The sequence below is a fragment of the Dermacentor albipictus genome, chromosome 1 (genome assembly GCF_038994185.2).
Source record: "Dermacentor albipictus isolate Rhodes 1998 colony chromosome 1, USDA_Dalb.pri_finalv2, whole genome shotgun sequence".
Classification (NCBI taxonomy): domain Eukaryota; kingdom Metazoa; phylum Arthropoda; class Arachnida; order Ixodida; family Ixodidae; genus Dermacentor; species Dermacentor albipictus.
This window is the reverse complement of record NC_091821.1, coordinates 289,417,316-289,431,293: the sequence shown is the minus strand read 5'-3', so window position 1 is coordinate 289,431,293 and position 13,978 is coordinate 289,417,316. Positions and strand designations below refer to the sequence as shown.

At 46.1% G+C, this 13,978-nt stretch overlaps 1 protein-coding gene across 2 annotated transcripts in view; it reads left to right on the top strand.

Moving 5' to 3' along the window:
* Nucleotides 1-13,978, top strand: part of LOC139054444 (atrial natriuretic peptide-converting enzyme-like) — a 784,429-nt gene that overhangs the window by 87,970 nt on the left and 682,481 nt on the right. For both annotated transcript variants that reach the window (XM_070531426.1, XM_070531425.1), the window contains exon 2: nt 1,352-1,469. In XM_070531426.1, coding sequence (XP_070387527.1) covers nt 1,352-1,469 — 118 coding nt within the window. The remainder of the gene's footprint in view (nt 1-1,351; nt 1,470-13,978) is intronic.

The following is a 13,978-nucleotide window of genomic DNA, read 5'->3' as shown; positions in this document are numbered from 1 at the left end:
CGCTCAAGTTTCACAAGTTATTGATGCGCTGGAATCAAATGGCCCATTGAGCGAAAAAGCCGGCGTCTGTAGCAGCGGCACGTAAATTGGTTGCGACGCCACGAGCGCACCTCGACGGGGGCACGTCGGCACGACGTGCCCCCGTCTCGGAGACCTCGCTTCCGCTAGGCTTAGCTGCAGCCTTGGGGACCGCCGTCGGTGGCATGCGGCCACCGCAGGCTTGCTGGCTCGCGCAGCATGTATCGCTATGGTACATCACTAGCAGCGGAAAACTCCGACGATTGCTCAGTGGCGTTTAATTGCGTATATTAATGCTTTCGCATTCGCCACTCATAAAAAGTGCTTAGGTGTCCTCGGATTTTTTTGTTTTGAAAGTGTCGGCAGGTAACCAACCTTCACTTGAAAACATGACTATTCTTTTTAGTGACCTGAAAATGTGAACGGAAGCTTCCGTGGGTACATTCCGCTCGGTAAATTGTAGTCGTCATTTCTTGGAAAGCATGGCGGTCTCAGCGGTCTCGCTCCTTTGGTTCGGTACTGCTGACTCCTGTTGCGCGCTGGCTGGTGCTATTGTGTCGTGTTCTCGTTACCTCATTTCATACGTCTTTCGCGTTCGTTGTCCTTAGGATAGACAGCGCTACCTTTATTAACGACAAAATCTCATTTAGCGAGTTACCACCACTTTTCAGTACCGAGCGTGTGTTTCTAGCTTGTTTCGACGTGCGATCCCGTAGATTGTGCGATAAGTGGTGGCGCTCTTTAGCATGCCAACGTTGTCAGACGTTTCGTAGCTGACAGCGCGCTGTTACTTCTATCCAGGAGGAGTCGTCTTAAGTGCTGCGTCACGCCATGATGTCGCACCCGCGTATGCTTTTAACACCGTTCTAGGAGCCCAAGTACAACGCTGAACCATGCTATCGATGCCAATGGTTTATTTTATAAATAAATAAATGAATAAATGAATAAATAAATAAATAAATAAATAAATAAATAAATAAATAAATTCTATGAATTCAATAAATTCAATAATCCCATAGCAGAATTCTAAAAGAGGACTTGTCACACAGAATTCCGATCCTGAAATCATAACGCCACGGACGCTTTTCCTGTAGAACGGCGTGCCTCCTAATGTGGGCCGATCTCGAAAATCGCGCAGTCAACTAGTCGGACACGTTCGCGCGGGGGTTGATGCGGCGGTGGGCAGCGGGTCGGCCCCTACCTCACCCACAACGTGGTCAGGAAGGCTTCAACTGCAGGACGAATCACGTTCCAACTTTTATTCAACGTGCTCTCAAAAGCGAAACTACATTCAGCTGCCCGCCCTGACCAGAGAATGTGGTTGCCATTGCAGCACGCGCACCGGATCAAGTTCACCCAGCGACGGCGCAGCGCGCTTCCCGGCTGCCTGTGCGCCTCCCTGGCGGTGCTTTGCGTGACCCTGGGCGCAGCAGCGGCCGTCTACTATGGAGGTCAGTGAACACAACACTCGCGACAAAGCGTGTGTGTCAACAGAGGCGGGGATAATGTACTGAAAGCTGATACACTGAGGGCTTCACTGGCGTACATTTCGGTTAGAACGGCTTCCTGAGAGGAACAATTTAAAGACATCCTTAGGGAGCTGCTTCTCCTTTTCCGTATCAGGGGTTTGTGTTTCTGGCCACTATCTTGGGCCCATCATACAGATAGCCTAATTTGAAAATATTGTCGCGTATACCCTGCTCGAGTATACAAGCTGAACAGGCGGTTGCACTTTACGAAAGCGGCGACGCGCGATGCCGAGACGAGCTTCGTTCTCCTTCAGTCCCTTGCTCCGCCACACCATGTGGCAATATGTCCTGATCCCGAAGGCAATGTAGTCTAAAGCCGTTTCCGTGGTTATGTACAGTAAAAGAAAGCGGGACCTTATATAGAAGGTAGTACAGACGAAAACTGTGGTTTACCATGGGTATTTATGCGGTTTAAAATTATAGGTCGATCTGGAAAGTAGTTCACATTAAAAATGTGACCTCCTTTCGTGGGTATGTGCATTCCAAATATGTGGGCCAATCTTGAAAATATTCCTAGAAAAAATTTAAACAACCCCACTCTTTTATTTGCTCATTCGAGAGAGGGCTATGCGGTGTGACTCCGCCCCATTCTCACACCCAACTCGCTCAGGAAGACATCTTTAATCGACGCCAACAAGAGCTTGAATCGCCTTTCAATTTACTTTCAAATCGAAGATTCCTTTTGCTCATCCTGCGATGTTTGCGTTGCTGCTGTGTTCTTGCACGCCACGTCGGGGGTGGTTCAGATCGTGTAGTGGGAGCTAGTCAAGCTGCTTTCGTGCAGCTTTTACTACCGCCATTCTTTCTGTACGACGTATGAAAATAAAGATTGAATTTAATTCAATATATAGATGGCAGGAGCGCGGCAGAGAGGAAAGTCGACGAGAGAAACACGTTTGGTCCTTTCCACCGCGTCGCACATGCACAATGCCCGTTAGAGATTCCCAAGCGTAGTCACATTTGCCTCTGGTCAGCTGTAATTATCCGTGACCCCTCTCAAATGAGAATTGCACACATTTCAGCGCTTACCTTACTAGTAACGTGCAAGCCCAGATGGGATGGGGATAGAACTGTAGAGAAGAGGGGGAGAAGAGGCAGAGAGTGGGTAGAACCAATGCAGTCGCTAAACGAGTGAATAACAGCCTTGCCACTTTCGCAGTTCCCATACCTGGGGAGAGGGCTGGAGATAGAAAATATGACGTGAGAAGGCAAGGAAACAGCGCTTGCTGGCAAACTGAAGGCATGGTATGGTACACTTGTGGTATTTTTGAAAAAATAAACACCATGAAAATTTGTCAAGCGGACAACTGACCCAGTAAGTGCAGACGCAAAGCCGCATTAAAACACCGTAGGGTCTACGCGACACTGCGGAAGCGATGGCACGTCGTCACTTCTGTGCGCGTTTGACGACATTGCTAGAGGTCGCGGGTTCAATCCCGACCGCAGCAGCGACATTTCGACGGGAGAGAAAAGCACTTAGATTTTGGTGCACGTCAAAGAGCGCCAGGGTACTAAAATTAACCCGGAGTCCGCCACTATGTCGTGCCACATAATCTGATAGTACTTTTTGTACTTAAAGCCCCATAATTCATAAAGTTTAACACTTGTTCCAGGATGGGATGTGCCATGTGAGCAAGGATAATACTCAACGCACTGATACATTATGAGCAATGACGCACAAGGCCTCAAGGAAACGCGTCTCCCTGTGCGTTCTACTTACTATGCAAACAAATAGCAGTGGTGCACGCAAGGGAACGTTTAAAATCAACTCAGGACTCTCACATTTAACTAAGCGCTAGGGAAATTGCACATTCGACGCCATTATCACCGCTAATTATCCTCAATCAAAGCAAACAGCACAGAATGCTTCGCTTACATAGATTCCCACAGTGCGTGAGATCCTCATATCTTTTTTTCTTGCCCTTTATGGAACTGCCATTTGAGTATAAAGACGCAGGTGACTACATTACCGAGATACAAGGAAATTGAAGCCAAAGTGCCAACAGAGAATTAATGCAAAGCTCGGAATCGTGGCTCAGCGTGTGCACGGCACCCAAATCGAATCATCTACCTGCGATACTTTTACGCAAGGCCAGAACTTACCACCGCTTACTCTACTTCGCACTTCGACTTGAAGTTTCTTCAAGTTGTTGAAGTTGAAAGTAGGGAGGAGAGTCTTGTCACGCGAGAAACACACTTCAGGGCGGTCGTCAGCAAACTGCAAGGTAGCGGACATCCTGACACCGCTTCATACGCCGTGCGCCCTAGCGCTGGTAGCACGCTATTCATCGCCTGGTGCCACTTCAATGCCTGTACAGACAACGTGTCCCCCTGCGGTATCACTGGACACGTGACGCGTGATCGCCGGGCCACACTATCAGTGAAGGAAAAGTGCCAACGGCTTCCTATCAATAATTGCTTCTTTAAGCAGGGGTACATTGCTCGCTGTTGCCGAAAAGCAGCTTGGCTCAAGTATGACTGATGTTCAAGACAACCTGTTTCTGCACTGTGCAATATTTGGGGATGACTAGGAACACACCGGCTGCGAACGCACCTTTATCCGTAAAGACTTGTCCCAGGAGCTATCTTTGCCTTCCACTGAAAATGAAGAATTTCACGTGTTTACATCCGGCGGGTGCAACTCCCTACGGCTTTAGCAATGCCGCAGAGTAAACGTTACACTCGGTGGCCGCATTCAGTCGATTGACGTCACTCTTGAACCGCTGGAGGTGTCATCGGTATGTACGGTAAAGGGTCCTGCGATATAACGCACCATTATTAATATGCGTGACCCCAATCTAGCCTTTGCTGACGAACCTCAAGAGGACCAACTTCAAGGTTCGACGATAAGCCCATTTTAATCGGCTCACACAGTTATTCTAGAATAGTGACTGGACGCGTCTAACGTTTAACCGACAACCTAGGTGCAGCAAAACTTTTTGTTGGGCTAGTTGGTGCATTACTGAAGTACTATAGCGCCAAACAGACGACACAGGAAGAAGAGACACGGACGAGCGCTTAACACATATTGAAGGGCCCACTGTACAAGAAAGATATTCCAGCAAAACTTTTTGTTGGGCTAGTTGGTGCATTACTGAAGTACTATAGCGCCAAACAGACGACACAGGAAGAAGAGACACGGACGAGCGCTTAACACATATTGAAGGGCCCACTGTACAAGAAAGATATTCCAGCAAAACTTTTTGTTGGGCTAGTTGGTGCATTACTGAAGTACTATAGCGCCAAACAGACGACACAGGAAGAAGAGACACGGACGAGCGCTTAACACATATATATAGTAGAGAGTATGTTTGGTTGTGTCATTCAAGGATTGGTTGTGCCATTCAAGGAATGTACGCTAATATTTGCCATCCGTTGTCTAAGCCGAATACCAGTGCAACCGCCTTGTACCTGACTTGTTCCGACTGCTAGCACACTGAGGTCCGACCTGGAGATCCATCAAATATTTGACGGTTGGATGCCACTCTTATAACCGACAGACACGAAAGTCACGACATCAACAAGCAGCCGGCACTCTTTCACTTTCGCAGCGCAGTAAACAAGAGCGCAGGACGCTACGTAGTACCGCTGATGCCAGGTGTCACGTCATGTACGAACTGGGGCCGTATTCTGTAGCGGTTCCTTTGGGAACCGGTTCCTTTTGGCTGATACGTCTGGATTACGTAACTCGGAGAAAGAGTGGAATGGGGCGGCGTGAGGGGAACCAATCAATGAGCGGCGGTCTGGCGGACGATCACGTCATCATTTTTGTTTGTACTTGGGGGACGATATAGCAATTGAAGGATGTTGCTGGTTTGATAAAAAAACATTGGTTTGTATAAAACACTTACAAATATATTTTCAGTAATAAATGTGAGCTTGCGGCGCAGACCGCTATGGGAGTTGTAAGTTTATTTGTGTTGTTTTCTTATTTAGTCGCTAGGTGGTGTGCCATACGTTTTGGACTTGCCAGTTTGCGCGCCGCGGATCCAAAACGATGTCCTCGCAGAAGGTTAGGCGGCTGGGTCCTCATGTTTCAGCAAGGCAACGCGATATACTCGTGTCATTTGTTGAAGAGCACCCCTACCTTGCGAAGGCGTCGTGTGTGCTGGGTCAACAGCTGACGGCGGCGCGCAAGGAGGAGCTCTGGCAGCAAGTGACTGCCTTGCTGAACGCTGAGGGCCCGGCAGTGAAAACTGCAGCCCAATGGCGCGGCGTGTGGAAGAAAGACGTGTATAACGCCCGCCGTGATGCCGCCAGGTAAGCTCATTCGCTGACGGAGCTTTTGCGTACCATATTCTAACAAACGTGTTAATCACAGAGGAACCGGAGGAGGCAGCCTGCCCGGACCGCGAGGGTGGGCGAGCGCCATCGGAGTCTGCCCACCGTTCTTTGAGCCCGACGAAGAGGTGAACATCAGGCGCATGGGTTTCAATAGGTCAACGCCAAGTCGACGTGCTGTCGCGATTCGCTCAGTCACCGCCGTTATGGCTGATGTGTGGTCGCGCGCTAGTGTTGCCGCTCAGAAGATGGCCCGAGCTTGAGCGGAAATCGTCAAGCTATTTACTATCGCTTGCGTCAAGTAAGGTCTACATTTTTGTTAAATACCTTTCATCAGTATTTCAGTCTACTCATTCAAACATTAGTGCGGTTAATAGAGTTGATTTTCCGGTCGGAGCCGGCGAAATGTCTGAGGTTGTATTTAGTGTGACGAGCATCGAGCGATTATTACAGAGTTTGAAACGAACAAAAGTGTGTGGTCCGGATGATATCCCTACATCATTCCTTATAAATTGCTCGAGCATCTTTGTACTTCTGACGCTTATTTCAAAATTTCTTAAATAACAGCGTTGTTCCTGTTGATTGGAAACTAGCGCGAGTGGTGCCAATTCATAAGAGTGGACAGAGGAACAGAGTTGAGAATTACGGACCAGTATCCTTAACTAGCATTTTATGTATGTAAGGTTATGGCACATCTGTATACCTGCATCATGTCTCATCTTGATAACAATAACCTTCTTCATCCTAGTCAGCATGGGTTTCGGCAGGGTTTTTCGTGTACGGCACAATTGCTTCCATTCACTCATGAGCTAGTCTCAGCAGTCGACAAGAAACAAATTGTTGATTGTATATTTCTGTATTTCAACAAAGATTTTGACGTCGTTACGCATAGTGTACTGATCGCTAAACTTTGACTTTACAAATTGATTGAGAAGGTGATCGCATGGATTGCCGAGTATCTTCGCCCAAGACAGATGTCTGTGGCTCTCAACGGATGTTCCTCTGAATACGTACCTGTGACTTCTGGGGTACCCCAGAAGTCACATTCATGGCACCACTTCGGGCATTACATCATCATTTACAGCATGGTTTCCAAAAAGGATTTTCTTGCGAAACCTAACTACTAGAATTCACGTCAGACTTACACTTTCATATGAACAGTAATAAACAAATTGGCTGCATCTTTTTGGATTTCTCGAAAGCATTCGATCGTGTAGCCCATAGTCACCTGATATCAAAGCTCTCAGCAATTAAACTCAACTCACTAACCCTATCATGGATTCGTAATTTTCTTACTAATCGCGAACAGTTCACTGTTGTTGCTAACTTTGACTCTGGCCTCTCTGACGTCACCTCTGGTGTACTTCAAGGCAGTGTACTTGGGCCTCTTCTCTTTTTAATTTACGTTAACGACTTGCCGAACAATATATCATCTTCTATACGATTATTATTTCACCGATTTGTTCACACAGTTGGCCTAACCTTATCAAACCTGAAAGCAGCATCCTCGACGTCACAACGACTGAACAATCAGTTCAGCTACACCCAAATTTATGGCGACACACACGCTTTTAATTTTTCAACTTTGCCCCGTGCGGTCCGTTTATGGAACTCACTACCAGATACGATTGCATGCCAATCTAAACACACTGCATTTCGCAATCTGCTAAGCAATCAATATGCCGTTTCAACCGTTAAACACGTCATGTTTTTTGTAATTTACTTGCATTTTTTTCTACAAGTTAAAGAATTTCAGCGCTCCCAATTTTTTTACAATAGTTACTACTGTATAACATGTAAAAACGTTTGCAATGTTATTATGCTATTATGTTGTTGTTTACCATTTATTGTTATTGCTCTACATATTATATTTGCTAATGTATTAATTTTCCAAGTTCTGTGTGCACTCCTTTCATTATGCTGATGTTTATTTCTTTCCCGATTCCATACTAATATGTTACCGTGTTTCCCCCTTACACTATGCCTTCTCGAAGGCATGTAGGGTACACGTAAATAAATAAATAAATATTTAGAATGTTTGCAGATGACTGTATAGTATATAAGGTCATCAACAGCGAATCTGACAAACAAGCACTACAACATGATTTGGATTTGATTGCCACATGGTGTGAAAAATGGAAAATGTCACTGAATGAGCAAAAGAGTGTCCACGTCACCCTTACCGGGAAGCGCTCATATGACAGCAATCGTAACACTATAAATAATGCTACTCTTGAACAAGTGTCAGAACATAAATACTTAGGTGTATTTTTTTCTGCTTATCTAAGGTGGAACAGACATGTTACTCATGTTAGGAACAAGGCTGTCAGAGCATTAGGTTTCTTGAAACGTAACTTTAGTAGCTTGCCACAGAAACTTAGGGAGCAACTGTATTTCACACACGTGCGCAGTACACTAGAGTATGCGTGTGTTTGCTGGGATCCATATACTACAGAACTTGTAGATAAACGAGAAAAAGTGCAGAACAGGGCAGTTCGGTTTGTCCTTGGCAATTATGACAGGATGCTTAGCATGACAGAAAGCAAAAAAGCATTAAATTGGCATCTTCTTGAACACCGTCGCCGAAACCTCAGATTAAAATTTCTTCATAACATATACCACTCTAATACGGGGATAGCCAGGTAATTGTATTTTCAGCCGCCCAAGTTTCTAAAAGGCGAGATCACAAATTAAAAATATGTGAGATTCCTTTTGACCCTCTATTGCATGAGTTATGAAAAGTCATTTTTTCAGCTTTCATTATTGATTGAATGAACAAACACGACTGTAATAATAAAGATAAAGCTTTGTGCCAAATATGGCACACCATGAAGATGGCTGAGCGCTCTTGCTGCCATGGGCGGAAAACAAAGCTTCACGGACGGTGGTCTTTTTAGTGCGATGTGGGGAATGAAATGAAACAGTTGTTTGCTGCGTTCAGGCACAGATGAATGTGCACTTCCTCTATCTTACCAATGACTTTTGTGCAAGGTGGCCGCTTACATCTTTGTTTCTTCTCGTCAAATTCTGGCCAGTGGCCGACTTGGTCAGATCGGTCGTCTTTGGGTGGCATTGCGGCCGCTGGTCCCTGTGCTTTTTTGACTTGAACCTGGAATTCGATGTGCTGACTAGAAGTCCTTCCTGGTCGTTAGTTGGGTAGGCACTTGTTATACGAGGTAAGGCATTCTGCAATTTCTGCTTTTAAATGAGCCAGCGGTTGTACTTGTCTCCTCCTAAGCTGCTCCTGCACCCTCCTGTACAATACCCATGCTGTTACTACCGATAAGTCTAGCATAGGCGTAAAAATTCGAAAGTGCCATTTCTTCGACCTCTGATATGTATGCAGTAAAGTCCAAACAGTGAGTGCAGCAGGTCAACACCACCCATGTGCCTGTTATGGACCTTTACTACGCTGGGGCAATCAATTTCGCGAAACACCTTGGCGGAGGTAAACCAGCGCTTAGTCTTTTGGACTGGATCTCTCCCAACAAAGCTCGACAGAAATGTCACGGCGCGGTTATCGCATCAATGCACACACAATAACTCCACGTCATCTATCGCGCTTGTGAGTGCCTGTGAAGCACCACGTCCTTTACATTTCAGTTCCTTTTCGCTTTTCAGGCGGCTGTTTGGTAGACAATTCGCCCTTACTGTACCGAACGTCAAAATTCCATCTTGTGATAGAGTGACCTGCAACTTCGGGCTATTGAACAGATGGCAGCACGTTACCATATTTTGTATTTCAAGTTCATACTGTGCCAAATATGGCACACACCGATTTCGGTTTCTCTGCTGTAGTTGCAGGCAAAATTGAGAAAACTAGTAACTGCCTTGAATTGACGAGACCAAAAAATATGCCAAAATAATTTTTCTATGTTTCTGCGGTCAAAATTTTCAGAGAAAAAAAAACCAATTGCTCGTGTTTGCCCCCTCAGAGTTTCACGTCGCATCCCAAAATCTACTTCACCTCTGTTTTGCGTATCGCTCAAGAGATGGCAGCCTTTGCCCATAATAAGTGCACATAACTATGAGATTTACTCTGATGGTATCACATTCTCAACTGGGAATCTCGCACACGCAAAAAAGAATGGTAACTGATGTGAGTACTGGTAACACACAGCTGTTATACACTTTCCTTTTGAGGGATAGTGGCAACCTGCTGTTCATGATTTGAGAATGCCTGCCAAACGCACCCCAGCCCATTCTTATTATTCTGGTTATTTCAGTCTCATGATCCGGATCCGTGGTCACTACCTGCCCTAAGTAGGTGTATTCCCTTACCACTTCCAGTGCCTCGCTACCTATCGTAAACTGCTGTTCTCTTCCGAGACTGTTAAACATTACTTTCGTTTTCTGCAGATTAATTTTCAGACCCACCCTTCTGCTTTGCCTCTCCAGGTCAGTGAGCATGCATTGCAATTGGTCTCCTGAGTTACTAAGCAAGGCAATATCAACAGCGAATCGCAAGTTGCTAAGGTATTCTCCATCAACTTTTATCCCGCATTCTTCCCACTCCAGGTCTCTGAATACCTCCTGTAAACATGCGGTGAATAGCATTGGAGAGATCGTATCTCCCTGTCTGACGCCTTTCTTTATTGGGATTTTGTTGCTTTCTTTGTGGAGGACTACGGTGGCTGGCGAGTCGCTATAGATATCTTCCAGTATTTTTACATATCGCTCATCTCGGATTCCGTAATGCCTCCGTGACCACTGAGGTTTCGACTGAATCAAACGCTTTCTCGTAATCAATGAAAGCTATATATAAGGGTTGGCTATATTCTGAACATTTTTCTATCACCTGATTGATAGTGTGAATATGGTCTATTGTTGAGTAGCCTTTACGGAATCCTGCCTGGTCCTTTGGTTGACAGAAGTCTAAGGTGTTCCTGATTCTATTTGCGATTACCTTAGTAAATACTTTGTAGGCAACGGACAGTAAGCTGATCGGTCTATAATTTTTCAAGTCTTTGGCGTCCCCTTTCTTATGGATTAGGATTATGTTAGCGTTCATCCAAGATTCCGGTACGCTAGAGGTTATGAGGCATTGCGTATAAAGGGTGGCCAGCTTCTCTAGAACAATCTCACCACCATCCTTCATCAAATCTGCTGTTACCTGATCCTCCCCAGCTGCCTTCCCCCTTTGCATAGCTCCTAAGGCTTTCTTTGCTTCTTCTGGCGTTACCTGCGGGATTTCGAAATCCTATAGGCTATTCTCTCTTCCACGATCATCGTGGGTGCCACTCGTACTATATAAATCTCTGTAGAACTCCTCAGCCACTTGAACTACCTCATCCATATTAGTAACGATATTGCCGGCTTTGTCTCTCAACGCCCACATCTGATTCTTGCCTATTCCTAGTTTCTTCTTCACTGTTTTTAGGCTTCCTCCGTTCCTGAGAGCCTGTTCAATTCTATCCATATTATAGTTCCTGATGTCCGCTGTTTTACGCTTGTTGATTAACTTAGAAAGTTCTGCCAGTTCTATTCTAGCTGTAGGGTTAGAGGCTTTCATGCATTGGCGTTTCTTGATCAGATCTTTTGTCTCCTGCGATAGCTTACTGGTTTCCCGTCTAACGGCGTTACCACCGACTTCTATTGCTATTGCGCACACCTTAATGATGCCCATGACATTGTCGTTCATTGCTTCAACACTAAGGTCCTCTTCCTGAGTTAAATCCGAATACCTGTTCTGTAGCTTGATCCGGAATTCCTCTAGTTTCCCTCTTACCGCTAACTCATTGATTGGCTTCTTGTGTACCAGTTTCTTCCGTTCCCTCCTCAAGTCTAGGCTAATTCGAGTTCTTACCATCCTATGGTCACTGCAGCATACCTTGCCGAGCACGTCTACGTCTTGTATGATGCCAGGGTTCGCGCAGAGTATGAAGTCGATTTCATTTCTAGTCTCACCATTCGGGCTCCTCCACGTCCACTTTCGACTAACCCGCTTGCGGAAAAAGGTATTCATTATCCGCATATTATTCTGTTCTGCAAACTCTACTAATAACTCTGCTCTGCTATTCCTAGAGCCTATGCCATATTCCCCCACTGACTTGTCTCCAGCCTGCTTCTTGCCTGCCCTGGCATTGAAGTCGCCCAACAGTATAGTGTATTTTGTTTTGACTTTACCCATCGCCGATTCCACGTCTTCATAAAAGCTTTCGACTTCCTGGTCATCATGACTGCATGTAGGGGCATAGACCTGTACCACCTTCAATTTGCACCTCTTATTAAGTTTCCCAACAAGACCTGCTACCCTCTCGTTAATGCTATAGAATTCCTGTATGTTACCAGCTATTTCCTTATTAATCAGGAATCCGACTCCTAGTTCTCGTCTCTCAGCTAAGCCCCGGTAGCACAGTACGTGCCCGCTTTTTAGCACTGTATATGCTTCTTTTGTCCTCCTAACCTCACTGAGCCCTATTATATCCCATTTACTACCCTCTAATTCCTCCAATAACACTGCTAGGCTCGCCTCACTAGATAACGTTCTAACGTTAAATGTTGCCAGACCCGCCGTCGTTGCTCAGTGGCTGTGGTGTTAGACTGCTGAGCACGAGGTCCTGGGATCGAATCCCGGCCACGGCGGCCGCATTTCGATGGGGGCGAAATGCGAAAACACCCGTGTACCTAGAATTAGGTGCGCGTTAAAGAACCGCAGGTGGTCAAAATTTCCGGAGTCCTCCACTACGGCGTGCCTCATAATCAGAAAGTGGTTTGGGCACGTAAAACCCCAAATATTATTATTATTATTATTATTATTAATGTTGCCAGGTTCAGATTCCAATGGCGGCCTGTCCAGAGCCAGGTATTCTTAGCACCCTCTGCAGCGTCACAGATCTGACCGCCGCCGTGGTCAGTTGCTTCGCGGCTGCTGGGGAGTGAGGGCCGTGGTTTGATTGTTGTATTCATATGGGAGGTTGTGGCCAAGTACTGCACCAGGGTGGCCAATCCTGCTCTGGTGAGAGAGTGCGTTACCGGTTCTGGTCGCCGGGATCAGGCCGCACTCCAGGCTTGTTTGTGCAATTTTCTCAACACACGGTTTTTTTTGTATTTTCCGGTGGAGAATTGCGTGGCACCGGGATTTGAACCACGGTCCCCTTGCACGGGAGACGGATACTCTATCATCCCCACAGTAGCTAAATTAATAAATTAAATTATGGGGTTTTACGTGACAAAACCACTTTATGATTATGAGGCACGCCGTAGTGTGGGGCTCGGGAAATTTCGACCACCTGGGGTTCTTTAACGTGCACCTAATTCTAAGTACACGGGTGTTTTCGCATTTCGCCCCCATCGAAATGCGGCCGCCGTGGCCGGGATTCGATCCCGGGACCTCGTGCTCAGCAGTCTAACACCATAGCCACTGAGCAACGACGGCGGGTCTGGCAACATTTAACGTTAGAACGTTATCTAGTGAGGCGAGTCTAGCAGTGTTATTGGAGGAATTAGAGGGTAGTAAATGGGATATAATAGGGCTCAGTGAGGTTAGGAGGACAAAAGAAGCATATACAGTGCTAAAAAGCGGGCACGTACTGTGCTACCGGGGCTTAGCTGAGAGACGAGAACTAGGAGTCCGATTCCTGATTAATAAGGAAATAGCTGGTAACATACAGGAATTCTATAGCATTAACGAGACGGTGGCAGGTCTTGTTGTGAAACTTAATAAGAGGTACAAATTGAAGGTGGTACAAGTCTATGCCCCTACATGCAGTCATGATGACCAGGAAGTCGAAAGCTTTTATGATGACGTGGAATTGGCCATGGGTAAAGTCAAAACAAAATACACTATACTGATGGGCGACTTCAATGCCAGGGTAGGCAAGAAGCACGCTGGAGGCAAGTCAGTGGGGGAATATGGCATAGGCTCTAGGAATAGCAGAGGAGAGTTATTAGTAGAGTTTGCAGCACAGAATAATATGCGGATAATGAATACCTTTTTCCGCAAGCGGGTTAGTCGAAAGTGGACGTGGAGGAGCGCGAATGGTGAGACTAGAAATGAAATCGACTTCATACTCTGCGCGAACCCTGGCATCATACAAGACGTAGACGTGCTCGGCAAGGTACGCTGCAGTGACCATAGGATGGTAAGAACTCGAATTAGCCTAGACTTGAGGAGGCAACGGAAGAAACTGGTACACAAGAAGCCAATC